At 36.9% G+C, this 16581-nt stretch overlaps 1 protein-coding gene across 1 annotated transcript in view; it reads left to right on the forward strand.

Moving 5' to 3' along the window:
- Positions 1-16581, forward strand: part of LOC129717217 (optomotor-blind protein) — a 219182-nt gene that overhangs the window by 174910 nt on the left and 27691 nt on the right. The window contains exon 5 of the mRNA XM_055667072.1: positions 3886-3979. Coding sequence (XP_055523047.1) covers positions 3886-3979 — 94 coding nt within the window. The remainder of the gene's footprint in view (positions 1-3885; positions 3980-16581) is intronic.

Genomic DNA, 16581 nt, shown 5'->3' on the forward strand with positions numbered 1-16581 from the left:
CGCGAATGCTCTATTGTACAACATGCATATTCTGTTAATTAGAGCTCGGCAATCTAAAACTGTGTACATGTCACAACCTGCAGACGTTATATTTACATCAGAAGCTATAATTAAACTGCGTTGAAATATTCAGTTCTCTTGAGGTTTTACAGCAACTTGTCATCCTTGTCCGGCGTTGATTGAACTCTATTAAAATTGCAAATTATGCACACTTCTCCACGACAGCTTCCTGATATAATAAACAACCAATTCGCTCTAGCGTCGTCACAGTGGATTCTAATCAGATTCAAGCCTCCATGAGGTGACGTTCAGTTCTCCTTGATCGAATAGATAAGGAGCCTGAAATACTGAATCGCGTCACCTGTACAAGCCTTCATAAGTTATACAATGAAAGAAGCAAGCTCATTGCTTACAGATGGTAGTGTTAGCCTGCGCGTGTCTCTATCAAATGCTGCTTGGAAGCTTCTCGAGACAAATGTTTTTTTTGTCAGAAAAAAAAATGGCACATCACTTTTTGGTAGTTTTGTGTGTTTTTATTCTAACAACAGGAAACGCGATAAAGCTGCTGGCACACTGATTTGAATAAAGTTTTATGTTATACCATTGCTACCACATAGGGTAGAAATGCTATTTTTTACTTATTCCTCTCGTCAAGGGTTAATAATATTTGCTAGGAAAAATCATGAAAATACGAACGTAACGATCAAATTTTGTCTGAGTTGTGTGTTGTGTAGTAACCTATTTATTGCTCCTGGTGTCTGGTAATGATTTCATGAAAAACAAAGACAGCTGCAGCTACTTTTTTAATTCTGCAATCTTAGTTTTGGAATCTAGAACCGACCTTCAAAAGACCCTTTCAAGAATGACTGAGTACTTCCAGTACGTTCCGGAATCATTTTGCATCCGGTAAGTCCCGCCTCAAAATAATATTACAATCCTATAAATTATATTATAATGTTCAGACCTTCAATTCGTTTGATACATCTATACCAAATAAATTGACCGGTATCTAATTATTTGAATGGAGAAGTGGCAAAATCACAGGCAAGCTGGGAATAATTAAATAGATAAATGGATAAATATTGCAAGTGCAATACCAAAAAATAAAACTAAAACTAAAAATAATGAGTTAAGAAACAAAAGAAAGAAAATTGCTAACACCAGGAAAAAATTGATATTTATTTCTATTGCGTTTGCACTCTTCACGGAAAAACAGCAGCACTGTTTGTCCACCATCCATGCATACAAGCTTTCATGCGAGTCTTTATGTGGATGCTTTTGAAGCTCCACATGAACCTCGTTTTTTACCAATTGACGTTTCGTTTGTTTGTTACTTCCAATGTCTGAAGTACAATTTTGAAATTAACAAAAGATCCCTTTAAAGCTACCTTCTGCTGTACCTTATACTTGCACTGAATAGCAATTAAGTTAGTTTTACTTGCGATCTGAAGAAGGATTGATTGTGCGCTCCAAAAAGCAGTGTTGCTGTTCAATACGGCCAAACCGATCAAAGTGACGCAGAAAATAATTGTTGATAATTACGTATTCGGTAAAATTACCATCAAAAAGCGGAAAATTCACTTAAACTATTGATGAACAGATCTTTTTCAAAATGTTTCAAATATGCTGATGTTTAAACAATGGTTGTCAGAAAAATGATATCAAAAATAATTTGAACATTTTTTTTTCCAATAACTTCTAATGAGAAGTTTTCTTTTGAAGTGGCTGTAGTTGAGTAATGGCAAATACAAACATCGATATTCAAATCGTTGATTTTGTTAATTTAATTTTGTTAATTACGTACCATCAGCAATAACTGTTAAAAATGTTTTGCTTGATGTATATTATATGGAAACTAAGGTTGTCATCCACACCTAGGCAATATCATAAAAAATCAATGTTTTTGTTCGCAGTGATGAGTCCATACTGCCGCTAGACCAACTGGTCTCGAGGTACGATGCTGGCCTAACAAGCCAGTCGTCGTAGGTTCGAGTCTCGGCTCGGGAGAGACTGTTAGTGTCAGTAGGATCGTAGCGCTAGCCCCGCAATTGTCCTGTACACTAAGCAGTCGGCTGCGAAGTCTGTGTATAAAACAAACAGAAGGTCAAGTTCCGAATCGGAATGTAGCACCAAGGCTTTGCTTTGATGAGTCCATACAAAGAAAAAAAAAATTTGGCTCCAACGCTAATATTAATTTAAAAAAAATCGAAAATTATTCAGAACATCTATTGGTGGTAATCCATTGAGTTCTCATTTTCCTCGAAAATGATGGCTTCCAAAATCCTTTTAAAAAAATGGCTATAATTTTCATAACTGATTGCAGTTTCTAAAATTCGGTTAAATAATTCGATGCAGAAATCTATTTCTACGTCAAAAAACATCCAAACATTTCAAACTCTAGTGTTTAAACTACCGTCAGCCGAGAAGAGCCATTTTTAAAAAATGGCTATATTTTTCATAACTGATTGCCGTTACTAAAATTTGGTTAAATAATTCGATGCAGAAATCTATTTCTAACTCAAACTCTAGTGTCTAAACTACCGTCAGCCGAGGTGAGATTGTACCATATAAATACATTGCTTATCGAAGAAACAGCAGCCGTTTATAATTTTGTATCTGGCACCGTAAAGCCGAGTTGCATTGTGCCGTGTCAACTAAACAATTTAATAAAAAAAAACCATCCCATGGCGATCACAAGACCAATCTTTCTTGTAGAAGTTTCCTCGAATACTTGACCAAGAAAGACTAGTCTTTTGACGTGAAAAGATGGCTGACAAGCCACGGAATGGATGGCACAATCTCGCCTCCACTGGCACAATCTCACCCTGGCTTACGGTACTTAAATAAGACAATATTGGTCCAAACTGTAACTGATCGCCTATATGTCTAACGGTAAATATCTTCTGTACAACTATTAATATTTTCATACTTATTAATGTTTTTATACAATTATGAAAATGGGATCAAGTGACCTACAAGGAATCGGTCAAAAATTTAGGTTTGCAAAATAAATTTATAAGTATTGAAATGATAGACTTTATTGGCAAAGAATGCCACACTGCAATCCGAGTGAAAGCTGTAAGGACATTTCGTTTGCTAAACCTGAACAGCAGGTATTTTGCTAATATGTTCATGAACAATGTTATTCCGCACCCACAGCACTCTGACAATTCTCGCCAAACATGAGAAAAGGGCCCATGTGCCATATGTAAACAAGCCAAATTTTCTCGTTTTTTGATCAATACAAGCGAAATCTGCTCTTACCAATAAGATTTATTAATAAAAGAATTCACTTTTTATCAAAAAATCTTATTTGTACGAGTAGAATAAGCTTGTATTCATTGAAAAACGTGAAATTGTGGCTTGTTTACATATGGCACATGGGCCCTTTTCACATGTTTAGCGAGAATACCAATCATCACATTTCGATCACACCTATATGTTACACAGGTTTGACATGGCCGCACACTTGATCAGTGTATGTGATAAACTGCTCTAATCACAAATCGAGGTCCCCCCCGCTGCAGTTTGCAACAGTAAGCAAATCACCAGTCAGCCGGTCGTCGATCCTCCTTTCTTATATAAAAGATACAAAATGTTTGCCATCAGCAGCCATTGACTGAAAGCTGACATTTGGCAATTCTCCAATAAACCTTTCTCTTTCATTGCCACTCGCAGTTATCGAGCTGCCATCGTGCTGTGCTCTGGTAACACAAATACAGTGATGACAACAGCTAACGCGCCTCGAGGCTACCAACGAACAGTCGTATACTCATTTGATGAGCTTTCTTGTCTACTACTGGATAACCAAAACACACCAAATTTTGATGATCGTTTGTTTCGAATCATATTATCACCCAACTTTTCTCCTTTTGTTCATTACAGATGCTCCCAACGATGTCCTGTATATGGTTTGCGGAGTCGTTATTGCCATGCTCCTCGTGGGCCTCATAATAGTTTTAGTAGCAGTCACAATCAGGTAGGTTATTTATTTTGCGTTTGAAAAATTCGGCATATTAGATATATTAGTGGTTTTGCACACGATATCACGCGGAGAACGTTTCTCAATAGAAAACACAAATGAATAATTCCTTTCAATCAATTCTAATAATGTGAAACTATTTTTCAATACTTGATAACATCTAACGCTGTAAACAATCGCGGTAAACTGCTTGTGCATGTACTTTTTTTCTACGTTAACCGTAATAGTGCAATGCTTCAGTGGGGTCGTTGATAATGTCTGTGGTGATGGTGGCTGGAAAGTTTTTCCCTGAATCGGCACCAGTTGTTTTGCATTTGCGTCATCAGATGCTTTTATATTGTTTCATTGTTTGTGTGCACCGGCCACAAAATGGAAAGTTCACTGTCTAGTTGATCTATATATACAGTATGGTTTATTACATACTAATACGTTTATAAATAGCCTAGGTGCATTTTTGTGATAGCACGCGGAGCAATCAATAAATTAATGTACAGCCTGCAACTCTGAAGTTTAGTTGTGCATTTACTACATATGTACGGTTATATAACATAGATGTTTCAGGTTCAAGTAAATTGTATTTCAGGTCGTTCGAAGTATTGAATCATAAAATTACATACGGAGCTCAAAAGTCAACAATAACTAACATTATAAATATAAACAGTAGGTTTGTAAAAACTTTCATAGGATCTTTTTTCACAGATGTCACTGCAAACGGCAAAGTCTTGCTGAGGGCAAAGACAGTTTGTCTCTTGGATAAGATCGTTTTTAGGAGTTTTTTTATTCTCAGCAATAATAATAAGAGATGGCCCAGTCAATGTCTAGGTTGCTGCCTAACAGGCACTTTCTGTCGGACTTGCATAGCATTATAATTTGCTGTGTAATTTTTTGAAAACCCGGTTTCGTCAGCAACATTTGCCTTTCAATGATGTTGCATTTGTATATTTTGTAATAAAACTTCTTACCCTATGATGTAAATAGACTCACAATCGAGGTTGTCTTCCACGCGCTAGTGCAACAAACTGTGTTTGTTTATGTGTAACTGTTTACAGAATCAACAAAATTAATCCATTTCGGAAGGTCGTTCTAATCGGAGTCGGTGGTGTCCAAAGTTCACTTCGTTGTTTTCAAACCGCAACCACAATGCAGCAGTTTGCCCGTCATCAGTTTGCAATTAATTTAACGAATATGACCCCTGTGCCTTGTACCGCAGTCTGCTATATGAGCCTGGTTTTGTTTTCGAACGAGGGCTATGCATTCTATTGTTTTAAAGAAATTAGTCGCAATCTAGTGAAAAACAGTGAATTGGTAACATATGTGTTTGCTTTCAATAAATAATAGAGTACTAAACACTGTGGACCTGACTGTACTGAAATATTGTGTAATAATCGGACCAGCTTCTCATAAAAACTCTTCAATGTTATATTTTAATAGGTACCAAGTGGGAACCAAGAAAGTGCAGCGGTCGAAACTATTACAGATTAACTTTCAATTTCATATATCAGCCATCACCAATAAAGCCATCTTGCCCAACGCGCTCCAACACAAAGGCTATCTATCAGAAATTCTAACAATAAGTAATAGGAAAGCTGTCGAATTTCGCAGTGTAATCAAATCAGTTCCCACACGTGAACAGACACTTTTCATTCATTTGCACTCGGATTCGAGTCAGGTCTATCAATTGAGACATCTGCCAAGGCCTCCACCGAGACTGTCATACGCTTTTTGGCGATTGATCATTCACTCTACACATGATAGGTTGCCGGTAAAAACAGTTGCTTCGTTTGTCAGGCGTGTCTTGCACTCAAAATACAATTGATAGAGTGAGAGCTGACGATGTTTTGCACAAGAATCTGTTTCACATGCAAAACAAAATTGTTAGAGTTTTATTGCAGTTAGGTAGAATAACAATTATCTTTGATAATATTTAGATACTCAATTAAACTCAATTTATTTAATAGATATTTTCTATGTATTTTGCGTTACAACATGCAAATTGGTTTCTCAAATTAAATTGTGACATAGTCGTGATCATACATTTTCGCTGTGTAGGAGAAGTCGGAAGTGCTAACTGTTCCTGTAAATTGAAAGAATTGATATTCATGTTTTTGTAAAATTCGAGCATTTTCCTACCATCCGATTGCTGTTCCTGGGGGCCAATATAGAGCACATCTGGTCTCCAAGCGCGTTGTTTAATGACAGCAAACCGGTTTACAGTACAGGTTTACCGGTAAAACAAAAACCGGTAAAACCGGTAAACCGGTATTGGAGAGGCAAAAAACCGGTATTTCCGGTATTTTTCTTAAAATAAAAAAAACTTGTCACAATATTCATAAATCATTGCAAGGCTAATGGATGCTACCCACTTAGGTAGGCTTTACAAATCACATGACGGTGTATATAACAAATACATTTAGATAGAAGCAACACTGAATGCAACACTGTTTCCTTCTTGTTTGTTCTACTTGGTCTCAGGCGATGTGTTTGTGTGTATCGATAAAAAACCCAAAAATACTTCATATCAATTAAGCAAAACATTTATTTTCTGAGTAGAACAGCTAATTTTTCTACACCCTCATACTTACAGAGGCAACTCGTGGGTTTTGATCCTACCAGTTCAACTACAAATTCTGAAAATCATAGTTTGAGGCAGTAATCACAATCATATCTGCGAAAAAACTAAAAGAATAATATGTAAATAAAAAATTGGAATAGAAATTTACTTTTAGTTTGGCGTCTCCGTGTGCATCGCACAGGTTGCAACTAGTTATGGACATGTTGATTCTGATACAAAGTTTACAGGATGAAATAATCAATCGATAGAGAATTTCATCCTAAAAAGTCTTTGAAATGGTCAAAGCTTCTTTGCAGCTGATCTCATTACCAATAATTCTAGCTGAGAAAAATGCTTTCTTTGGTTCAACTGAATTTGGACGAACTGTTTAAAGAGCATCGAACAGAATAGAGAAGTAATTACCTTCGATTCCTTCGGATTCGTAAAATGTAAATTCATGTCTGATCGTCATTTCATTTTCTTGTTCATTCATTTACTCTTATTAATAGTTTCACATATTTTTTTTCTAAGAATTTTAAAGTTATTCACTGATTTAAAACTATGTTTTGCAATGTGAAAGAAAACTGGAATAAAAATCAGCATGTTTTTTATCAATATGAGTTTCGAAATTATGTTCTTCGTAAACATATCACTGGATTCATTCATTGAAGTTTTCCAAACACTGTTGAATTTACCCAGTATTGTATCTGGATCATATACCACAAGAGATCAAAACAATGGTCGCAGTGGTCCAAATTTTACAACAAAAAAAAACCGGATCTTAATGGAGCATAGCATCATCAAAGCATCATAAATGCAAAACATAATTATGGTGTGACACGTCCATAAATGCAACCTGAGACGCTAGGCAAAAAATAAACCACAAATCCAAATTTATGTTTATATTGAATTTTTTTCCAGTTTTATTTTTAAATAGTACAGAGAGAATGACTTGCGTCATTTCGCGGACATGATTGTCATAACTTCCCCAGACTATGATTTTTAGAATTTTGTAGTTGAACAAGTAGGTTCAAAGACCACGAGTCGCCCCTGGTTTGTATTATTCCAAAAAAAAAAAATACCGGTTTTTTACCGGTTTTACCGGTTTTCATTTTTATGAATACCGAAATACCGGTTTTTTTAAAAAGTCGGTAATACCGACCACCCTAGCTTTTTCATATGTTAAAACTCTCGGAGTTGTGTCTGGTGAGGTATGGCGGCAGGTGTAGTAGTGCTGTAGGTGGATGTTTAATATCTCTAATAGTTTCTTAATTATTTTTTTATTTAGCAGATAATTATAGAAAAGGTGCACATTCTTATTTCCATACGGAACACAGGGCTTTTATTAAGCATGTTGCCAATGAATTTATAATGCATAGGTAAAGGAAAAAGGTTGAAATGTCTTTATTTCTCGCATGTCATCGTTCTTGCGATGTCACTCGACCGGTTGTTTTGTATCGATTGTTACATTAAATTACAGTCGCTCAGGGATGCTGCACCGACGTACATCGATTATTTTCAATGGTATTTAATTGTCCTTCTATACGCGAATCGTATTTTACGATCATTTCAATGTATCTAAAGTGGCAATAATTTGAAGATGTACTAGCGATAAATACAAATAGCTGTCGAACAACAAAGATACTGCCGGTTTGGTCGAAAAATACGATCGATGGTGCAACAAATTGGTTTTTCCAGACAGAAATTTAACACCAAAGTGTCGTCTGATTTAAGAAAAAACTTTAACATATTAAGCCTTAGGTTTGATTGCCAGTGCAGGGATGTCTAGCATTAAACTAATTTGGATTTTTCCCAGCTGGTCTCGAGGTATGATACTGGCCCAATAAGCCAGTCGTCGCAGATTCGTGTCACGGCTCGGAAGAGACTGTTATAGCGAATTTCTTTATTCCCAGAGCCCACCTGGGGCTATCTGGCATCTCTTTTTTGCATCGTAAATCACAATATCGCTTCTCTATTCCTGCGTTGATTTCCACTGACCCAGACCGTCTGATAGATTGTTGTTCGTGCAAGGAGAAAAAAAATCTTTCGCATGGGACACATTTTGGAAAAAAATGCTGGTATTCGCTAAACTTCACCTGAAGAATTCTAACCACAATTGAGCTAGCTGTTTATGCTATGGAGCGACGAAATAAAAGCAATTCAACTCAGAACAGATAGCCGACATTATGTTAGCCGTCCCAGAAATAGCGAGGATTAGTTTTAGATTCTCCAGATGATATTCAGAAATATCAGTCTTTTTTTGCAAAATCTTTCCAATGCAGAAGGAGTTTTTTCTGTTAGCACGAGTACGGTATTTACAATCATTCAGATGGTTCTGGATGGTTTTAGACATCACCTTCAATTCAAATTCCGTTGTGATGACTATAAATGCATCTTTTTTATAAATCTATATAGCATCTTTTTTATAAATTCTATATTTCAACGGTCATTGCTAGAACTAGTTTTATTTTCCACCCTCGTGTTTCTGATTTCTTCCGACGGTTTCTGCTATATTTTTGAAGGTTTTACCTTCATATAGTAGTTTTTGATCAGTCGTTTTGTATCGTGGCTGAAATGTTAACCGCGACCCTTTACCGTTAAACAAAAAGCAAAATTATAACATCAACCTATAAATTTTTTTTTCGCCCACGGACAAAATACCATGATAGCATTGTTCTATTCATTGCCCATAATAAAAGCAATCTCACACAGATATTGCGTTCGAATATGCCTTATACATTTTTTTCCTTTATTATAGAGACTTTCAGTCTTCGACTGGTTCGTCTCTTGTCTTATACATGATAGGTTAATATTCAGATGATTTTATAAGCAATGCTCACACCTATTATAAACAGGAAAAGAATATAGACTTCTTAAATGGTTTCACTCATATTTAACGGAACGCAATCAAATTGTCGCTTTAAAACCGTCTGTGCTGATCCCATTTGTTTCATTCCTGGGTCCCTCAGGGCTCCCACTTAAGACCTCTTCTCTTCATTCTATATGTAAACGACATTACCTTCCTACTGAAACACCTGAAATACTTGTGTATGCAGACGAAATGAAATTATTCATGAAAATAACTGAATCCAATGACGATGTGATATTCCAGAACAAAATCAATACATTAAACATTTGGTGCAGAAAGTCTTTACTCCAACTTAATGTGAAGAAATGCAGCTCAATAACTTTCAGTAGAAAAGCTCAGGCTCCATCTAATGACATATTGAAAAAGGTGAAATAAAGTCACCGAAACTGTCGGAATAAGAAAAAAAAAACAAATCGTTTTTGCTAGTATACACGGACTGATTAAGCCGATAAACCCATCAAAAGAATGACATATCTTTAGGAAACCAAATTGTAGAAAAATGCAAAATAGTCAGGGACTTAGGAGTAATTCTGGACTCTAAGCTCACATTTATAGAACATTGAGGGAGAGAGGGGCAGTTTCGTACACTTTTTCTACCTTGATTTTTAACTTTTTTTTGTTAACTTATAAAAATATCTGAATTCATCCTGACTGTTACTTGGATATCGAAGTATCATATAAGCGTGTTAGTAGTGTGCGTTGATGCGATTTCGATTGATTTATTTGAATTTTCCAAAATTGCTTTTTTGTCCGAATGTGCCCCGTGTGTGGGGTAGTTTCTGACAGTCCTGGGGCACTTTCGGACAGTGTTGAAAAACTTTTTTAGATTGATGAAAATTTTGTGTTTTCAAACTATTTCTTCCATAAAAGCAGAGACTGTGATCAGATGCTTTACAAATCTTGAAACTTTTTATTTTAAATTTAAATCTATACCTATAAAAATGCAGTCCGGTCTGTCTGTCTGTCTGATCCATATAGGCTCGGAAACTACCGGACCGATCGACATGAAAATTTGTATGTAAGGGTTTTAAGGGGCCAAGAAAGATTCCTATGATGGGTTGAGACCCCTCCCTCTTCTGGAAGGGAGGGGTCCCATACAAACGAAACACGAAATTCTGTACATCTCGAGAACTAATCAAGTAAATAGAACCAAATTTGGTAGGTGGATGTTTTTAGGGGTAACAAATATATCCATACTGGTTTGACACCCCTCCCTCTTCTATAAGGGAGGGGTTTCATACAAATGAAACTCAAATTTCGCACAGTTCGAGAACAAATCAAGCAAATATAACCAAATTTGGCAAGTGAATGTTTTTAGGTGTAACAAACATGTCCATAATGTTTCGACACCCTTTCTTCTTCATGTCTCCAAATACCATTTCGAAATCTAAGATGGCGACTTCCGGTTTCTGAAAAACAGCGGCAAATGACCAAATACCACCCAATATGGGTATTTTCGGAATTGTTATGATGCACTGAAGCCACAAATCGACCTCAGACAACATTTCGCATCGTAAGATGGCGACTTCCGGTTTCTGAAAAACAGCGGCAAATGACCAAATACCACCCAATATGGGTATTTCCGGAATTGTTTTGATGCACTGAAGCCACAAATCGACCTCAGACAACATTTCGCATTGTAAGATGGCGACTTCCGGTGTCTGGAAAACAGCCAAAAATGACCAAATAACACGCAATATGGGTGTTTCTTAAACCAGAATGACGCACAGGGGCCAGAAATCGTCTCCAAATGCCATTTTGAAATCCAAGATGGTGACTTCCGGTTTCCGAAAAACAGCGGCAAATGAACAGATACCACCCAATATGGGTATTTCAGGAATTGGTATGATGCACTGAAGCCACAAATCGACCTATCAACCTCAGACAACATTTTGAATTGTAAGATGGCGACTTCCGGTGTCTGAAAAACAGCCGAGAATGACCAAATACCACCCAATTTGAGTGTTTCATTAACCAAATTGACGCTCAGAGGCCAGAAGTTGTTTCCAAGTGCCATTTTGAAATCCAAGATGGCGACTTCCGGTTTCTTAAAAACAGCGGCAAATGACCAAATATCACCCAATATGGACTGAACTTCCCGGACTGAAGCCACGAATCGACCTCAAACAACATTTTGAATTATAAGATGGCGACTTCCGGTTTCTGGAAAACAGCCGAAAATGACCAAATATCACCCAATATAATGTTTATTAAAGCAGAATGACGCTCAGAGGCCAAAAACTGTCTCCTAATGTCATTTTGAAATCCAAGATGGCGACTTCCGGTTTCTGAAGAACTGCGGCAAATGATCAAATACCACCCAATATGGGTATTTCCGGGATTGTTATGATGCACTGAAGCCATAAATCGACCTCAGACAACATTTTGAATTGTAAGATGGCGACTTCCGGTGTCTGGAAAACAGCCGAAAATGACCAAATACCACCTAATAAGAGTGTTTCTTTAACCAGAATGACGCTCAGGGGTCAGAAATTGTCTCTAAATGCCATTTTAAAATCCAAGATGGCGACTTACAGTTTCTGAAAAATAGCCTGAAGTGACCAAAGTGACCATGTATATCACCGGATGCAGAATGATGCAAGGAGCTAAAAATTGACCTCAGACACCAGTTTGAATTGTAAAATTGCAACTTCTGGGAAACAGCCGAAAATAACCGAATACTACTACATATGGATATTTCCGTAATCGAAATGATGTATAGAAGTTAAGCATTGACCCTGGACACCATTTTGAATTCTGGAAAACAACGAGTTTCTGGAAAACAACGAAAATAAGTGAAATGCATTCAATATATTTCCAGAATAGAGGTGATGCACAAAAGCCGAAAGTCGAGGATGTTGTCATTCCGATAAAACCAATCATTTCAAACGATATAAACAAATCGCAAGGAATCAATGAGTTTAAAATGTTTAAAATTATTAAATAGCCAACTGGCTATGAGGGGGAAACGATACAAGAGCTATGCCATTTTCTCGGTGATATATGATTGGTTCAAAGTGCAATTCATGATTGTCAAGCAACAGCAAAATTGGTTCACTCACGCTGCTTTCTAGAACCTCATTCAAGTGTTTCAGAACATTGAGAAACAATATTCCAATTGCTTTGGCATACGGTACGCCAATCCACAATTCATATGAGAACTGTCGATCGAATATTTCCCTAGAAATTTTTTTCCACGTTCGTAAATACTTGTTTTGATCTGAGTTTTTGGACGAGAAGTTCTCTGATTTTTCCGTTTTTTCGTTTCTTTGATTTTTCAGACGACAGACCAAAGTACTTCTTTTGATTCCGCAGGTATCAGAAGCGTGTCTCAGAGACATTGTTCCGTTAGAAACTCTTCCCAGCTCGTCTTCGTTGATGCTTGCTCTATCGGTTCTCCTTTTGTAGTTCCGAACCATTTTTTGGACTGAAAATCAGTCTAAATCGATATTTGTTAATGAGCAACAATCAAACACAAATTTGGTAAGTGTCCGAATGTGCCCCATGAACGATGTCCGAATGTGCCCCACCACCATCCGAAGACAAATCTTGATTTTATCTAATAAATAAGATCTTTGTTGCCCCGTTGTTATCACGTTTTTTCATTGCAAAGTTACAAACTGAGGTGGTGTACTTAAATTTTTAAATCGTGACAAAGAAATTAGAGAAATACTTACAACTTCAAACTCAAACGGTTGAAAACATGAATGAAAAATGACACTGTATTGTTCTCGTAAGTAATAAACAACCAAGAGCTGTCAAACTACATGGTAGCTGTTTGTGGAAGGGCTGCCAACTAACTTATATTTTTAGTTTGGTTGAAAATTGCACCATTTGTTTTTTTTTAAGCTCTGTCCGAAACTGCCCTCCTTTCCCCTATAACACAATTATGAACAAGGCCAACAGAACACTTGGCTTTATAACATGTTTTAGTCCCCATATATTATAAAATTATTATACGTAAGTATTATAACTATTGCAGTGAAGAATCGGCACAACAATGTCTAGAAATCAAATAAAAAAGCAAACAAGTATTAGGAATAATGCACATCAGTAAAGCATTGTAATCTATCTGTAATTGAATGTAGTCTACATTAGTTAGCCAATAAGTAGCCAATTTGTTCCATCCTGCCTTTCTTCCTTCAACCTATTTCAGTCATTTTTCTACCTTACTGAGATGGAAGATGTATTCTCAGAGATTTTTCACTTCAGATACTGCAGAAGTATTCACAGAGCATTGGTTTGAATAATAATATGCGGAGAGATAGTTTGTTGCTCTCAGACACGATTGATTCTCTTCTTTTCCAAAAAAAATCTAAATCAGTACCATCGGTGTAAAACAAATCGATCAAAATTAAAAACACTATTTACGAAACACACTTCTTATACTGTCACAAGCTAGAACCAGGTTTTAAAAAATTGTACATACTTAAGCAATAGGTTTACTAATACCTCAAATATTTGGCCCGCTCACATTTTTGACCCAAAACAATTCCGCAACCTGCTTTGAGCAAGAAAGTAGGTATGAGTGAGAGTTTATATTTGTCTTTTTCTTTTTTGACCACCAAGATTTGAATTAAAAAACATGGCGTCTTTTTAGAACCCAGAATAAAGTAAAAGCGAGAATGCAGAAACTGAGGTTATGACTACCGGTTATTCGGAAAACTGGAAATAAACAGAACTGGCATTGAATTGTTGACAGATCGTTACAGTAAGCGCATTATTCTAGATGGATACTATGTCGAAGAATGAAATAGTTATTTTTCATGAATATTGTCGTTGTTATTGCCATCAACAAAGTTTCATAAAAATTACGAGACCGAATTCACCTTTGCATCTCCACAAATATCACAAGAAAAGCAAAGCCTTTATGCTACGTTTCGATTCAGAATTTGCAGCCAACTGTTTAATGTACAGCTAATTTCAGCTCCGCTAATTTTTTACATAATTAATAATTTGATAATTTTAATAACAAATTTCATATTTTCACACACATACGAAAAACAATGAATATAATGACACAGCAGAGCGTTTCTATGCTAAAGGGTGTCCACGATGAAATTGCCACACACAAAATTGATTCGCAAAATTCGAGTTTTCATCCGATTGCCATCAAATTTTCAGGGATTGAAAAATAACTATTGAACTTCATTTTACCATTTTACTCGTATTTAATTTGCAGTCCATACGCAAATGCCCGCACCTTGGCCTTAGCCCCGGCCATAAGATTGTGCACAACCTGTGAATCAACCGTTTTCTTTCTTTCTTCAGGTTCTCGTTTAAGAAGGTGCTGCTTCATAATCGCCCAATACTTTTCGATGGGGCGGTGCTCCGGAGTTTTGGGAGGGTTGAACATTTTCGGCACGAAATTGACCTTATTGTCCTCATACCACTTCAGCACGTCCTTGGAGTAATGGCATGAGGCCAAATCCGACTAGAAGATTGTTGGGACATTGTGGGCCTTCAGGAGAGGAAGCAGCCGCTTCTGGAGGCACTCTTTCATGTACACCTGTCCGTTCATCGTGTCCTGGGTCACGAAAGGAGCACTCCGCTTCCCTCACGTGCAGATGGCTTGCCAAACCAGGAATTTCTTCGCAAATTTGGACATCTTCTGAGTACGGACATGCTCCGGAACGCTGAACTTATCCTTGGCCGTGAAAAACAGGTTGCCGGGGATCTGTTTGAAGTCGGCCTTCACATATGTTTCGTCGTCCATGATGCTGCATTCAACTTTCGTTAGCATGTTGAGGTACAACTTCCTGGCACGGGTTTTGGCGGACTTGTTCTGCTTCTCGTCGCGATTAGGGGCCTTTTGTACCTTGAACGTTCGAAGCCCGGCCTTAGTTTTGGCCTTCTGGACAAAACTTCGGCTTAGGTGCAGCTTCTTAGCCACATCCCGAACGGAGGCGTTCGGGTTTCGGTTGAAGGCACCAACTACGCGGTTGTGATTTTTGGTGTTGTACGGAATACTTTTTCCTTCATTTCTGGGCTTCCGATCGGTGGTCAATCGTTCCTCAAACCGCTTAATCACTCGCGACACCGTGGAATTCGCGATTCCCAAAGTTTTAGCGATGGAACGATGCGAGAGATCCTTGTTCTCGTGATGAATGCGCAAGATTTTATCACGCACGAGTTGTTCTTTCGACTCCATTTCCGCGAGTTTTGATCACAGGACTTTAAAACTTGCAGGATGTAAATAATGCACTATGAACTAAATCCACCCAAATTTCCATTAAATTCTACTCAACGGTTAACAAGTTAGAGCAATTTCATGGTGTGGCAATTCCATCGTGGACACCCTTTAAATGACCTATGGTCGAAAATCGATCATTTTTGATTTGCATACAACTTTGTACACGTATTTGACTTAGCAAACTGCGTTTTCTTCGCGGGTAGAGAAATTTTTAAGGCTCAGACTAATTTCCTCAAAAGGATTATGAATTTTGGCATTGGTTTAAGTTTTTAAAAAAGTATTTAATCTCGACAGATTTGAAGTTATTTGTATTTCAATTATTCTAAACAACAGAAATAGTCATTTCACATTGGAAATCTGACGTGAATGCATCCGTTTTCAAGCTATTTTGAATTTAATTTGGGAAAATTAGAAAGTAAACACTAAATTATAAATAAATCAAAACAGGATCAAACTTTGAACTCAGAATAATTTTTATTGATACTCGACACTATTTGCAAACTATTGATGAAAAGTTATGGATGGAGAAATGTAAGTTCTCAGTTGCAATCAGTTATTAGTTTTTATCGGAGCAACTTTTCATATAGCATTTCGTATAATACCTTCAAAGTCATATAGTGGGAGCAAACATATCGGTTTATAAATAATAGCTAATTCTGTATGCAATGTTTTAGATGGATACCTATCGATCCATTCTATTGTGTTCAGTGTGGACCCGTGATATATTCATATTTTTGTACCTGAGCTAATGCTACAGATTTATGCTATTTGATTAGATATTTAAGATCAATTTTTCTTTTATAAACTGACTTTTATTAGACTGCCAAAAATTTAGCTCAATCGCATCTTGAAACCCCAAGTCCAAAGTTTGTTTTCAAACCAGGAAGCTATCTTTAAAACAAATCATTTGCGCTTCATGTTTTCAAGGATAGTAGCTTGAAGAAGCATTCCACTATGAATGCCTTGTGCTCTGATGCCAATACCCT

The sequence above is a fragment of the Wyeomyia smithii genome, chromosome 1, assembly GCF_029784165.1.
Source record: "Wyeomyia smithii strain HCP4-BCI-WySm-NY-G18 chromosome 1, ASM2978416v1, whole genome shotgun sequence".
Classification (NCBI taxonomy): domain Eukaryota; kingdom Metazoa; phylum Arthropoda; class Insecta; order Diptera; family Culicidae; genus Wyeomyia; species Wyeomyia smithii.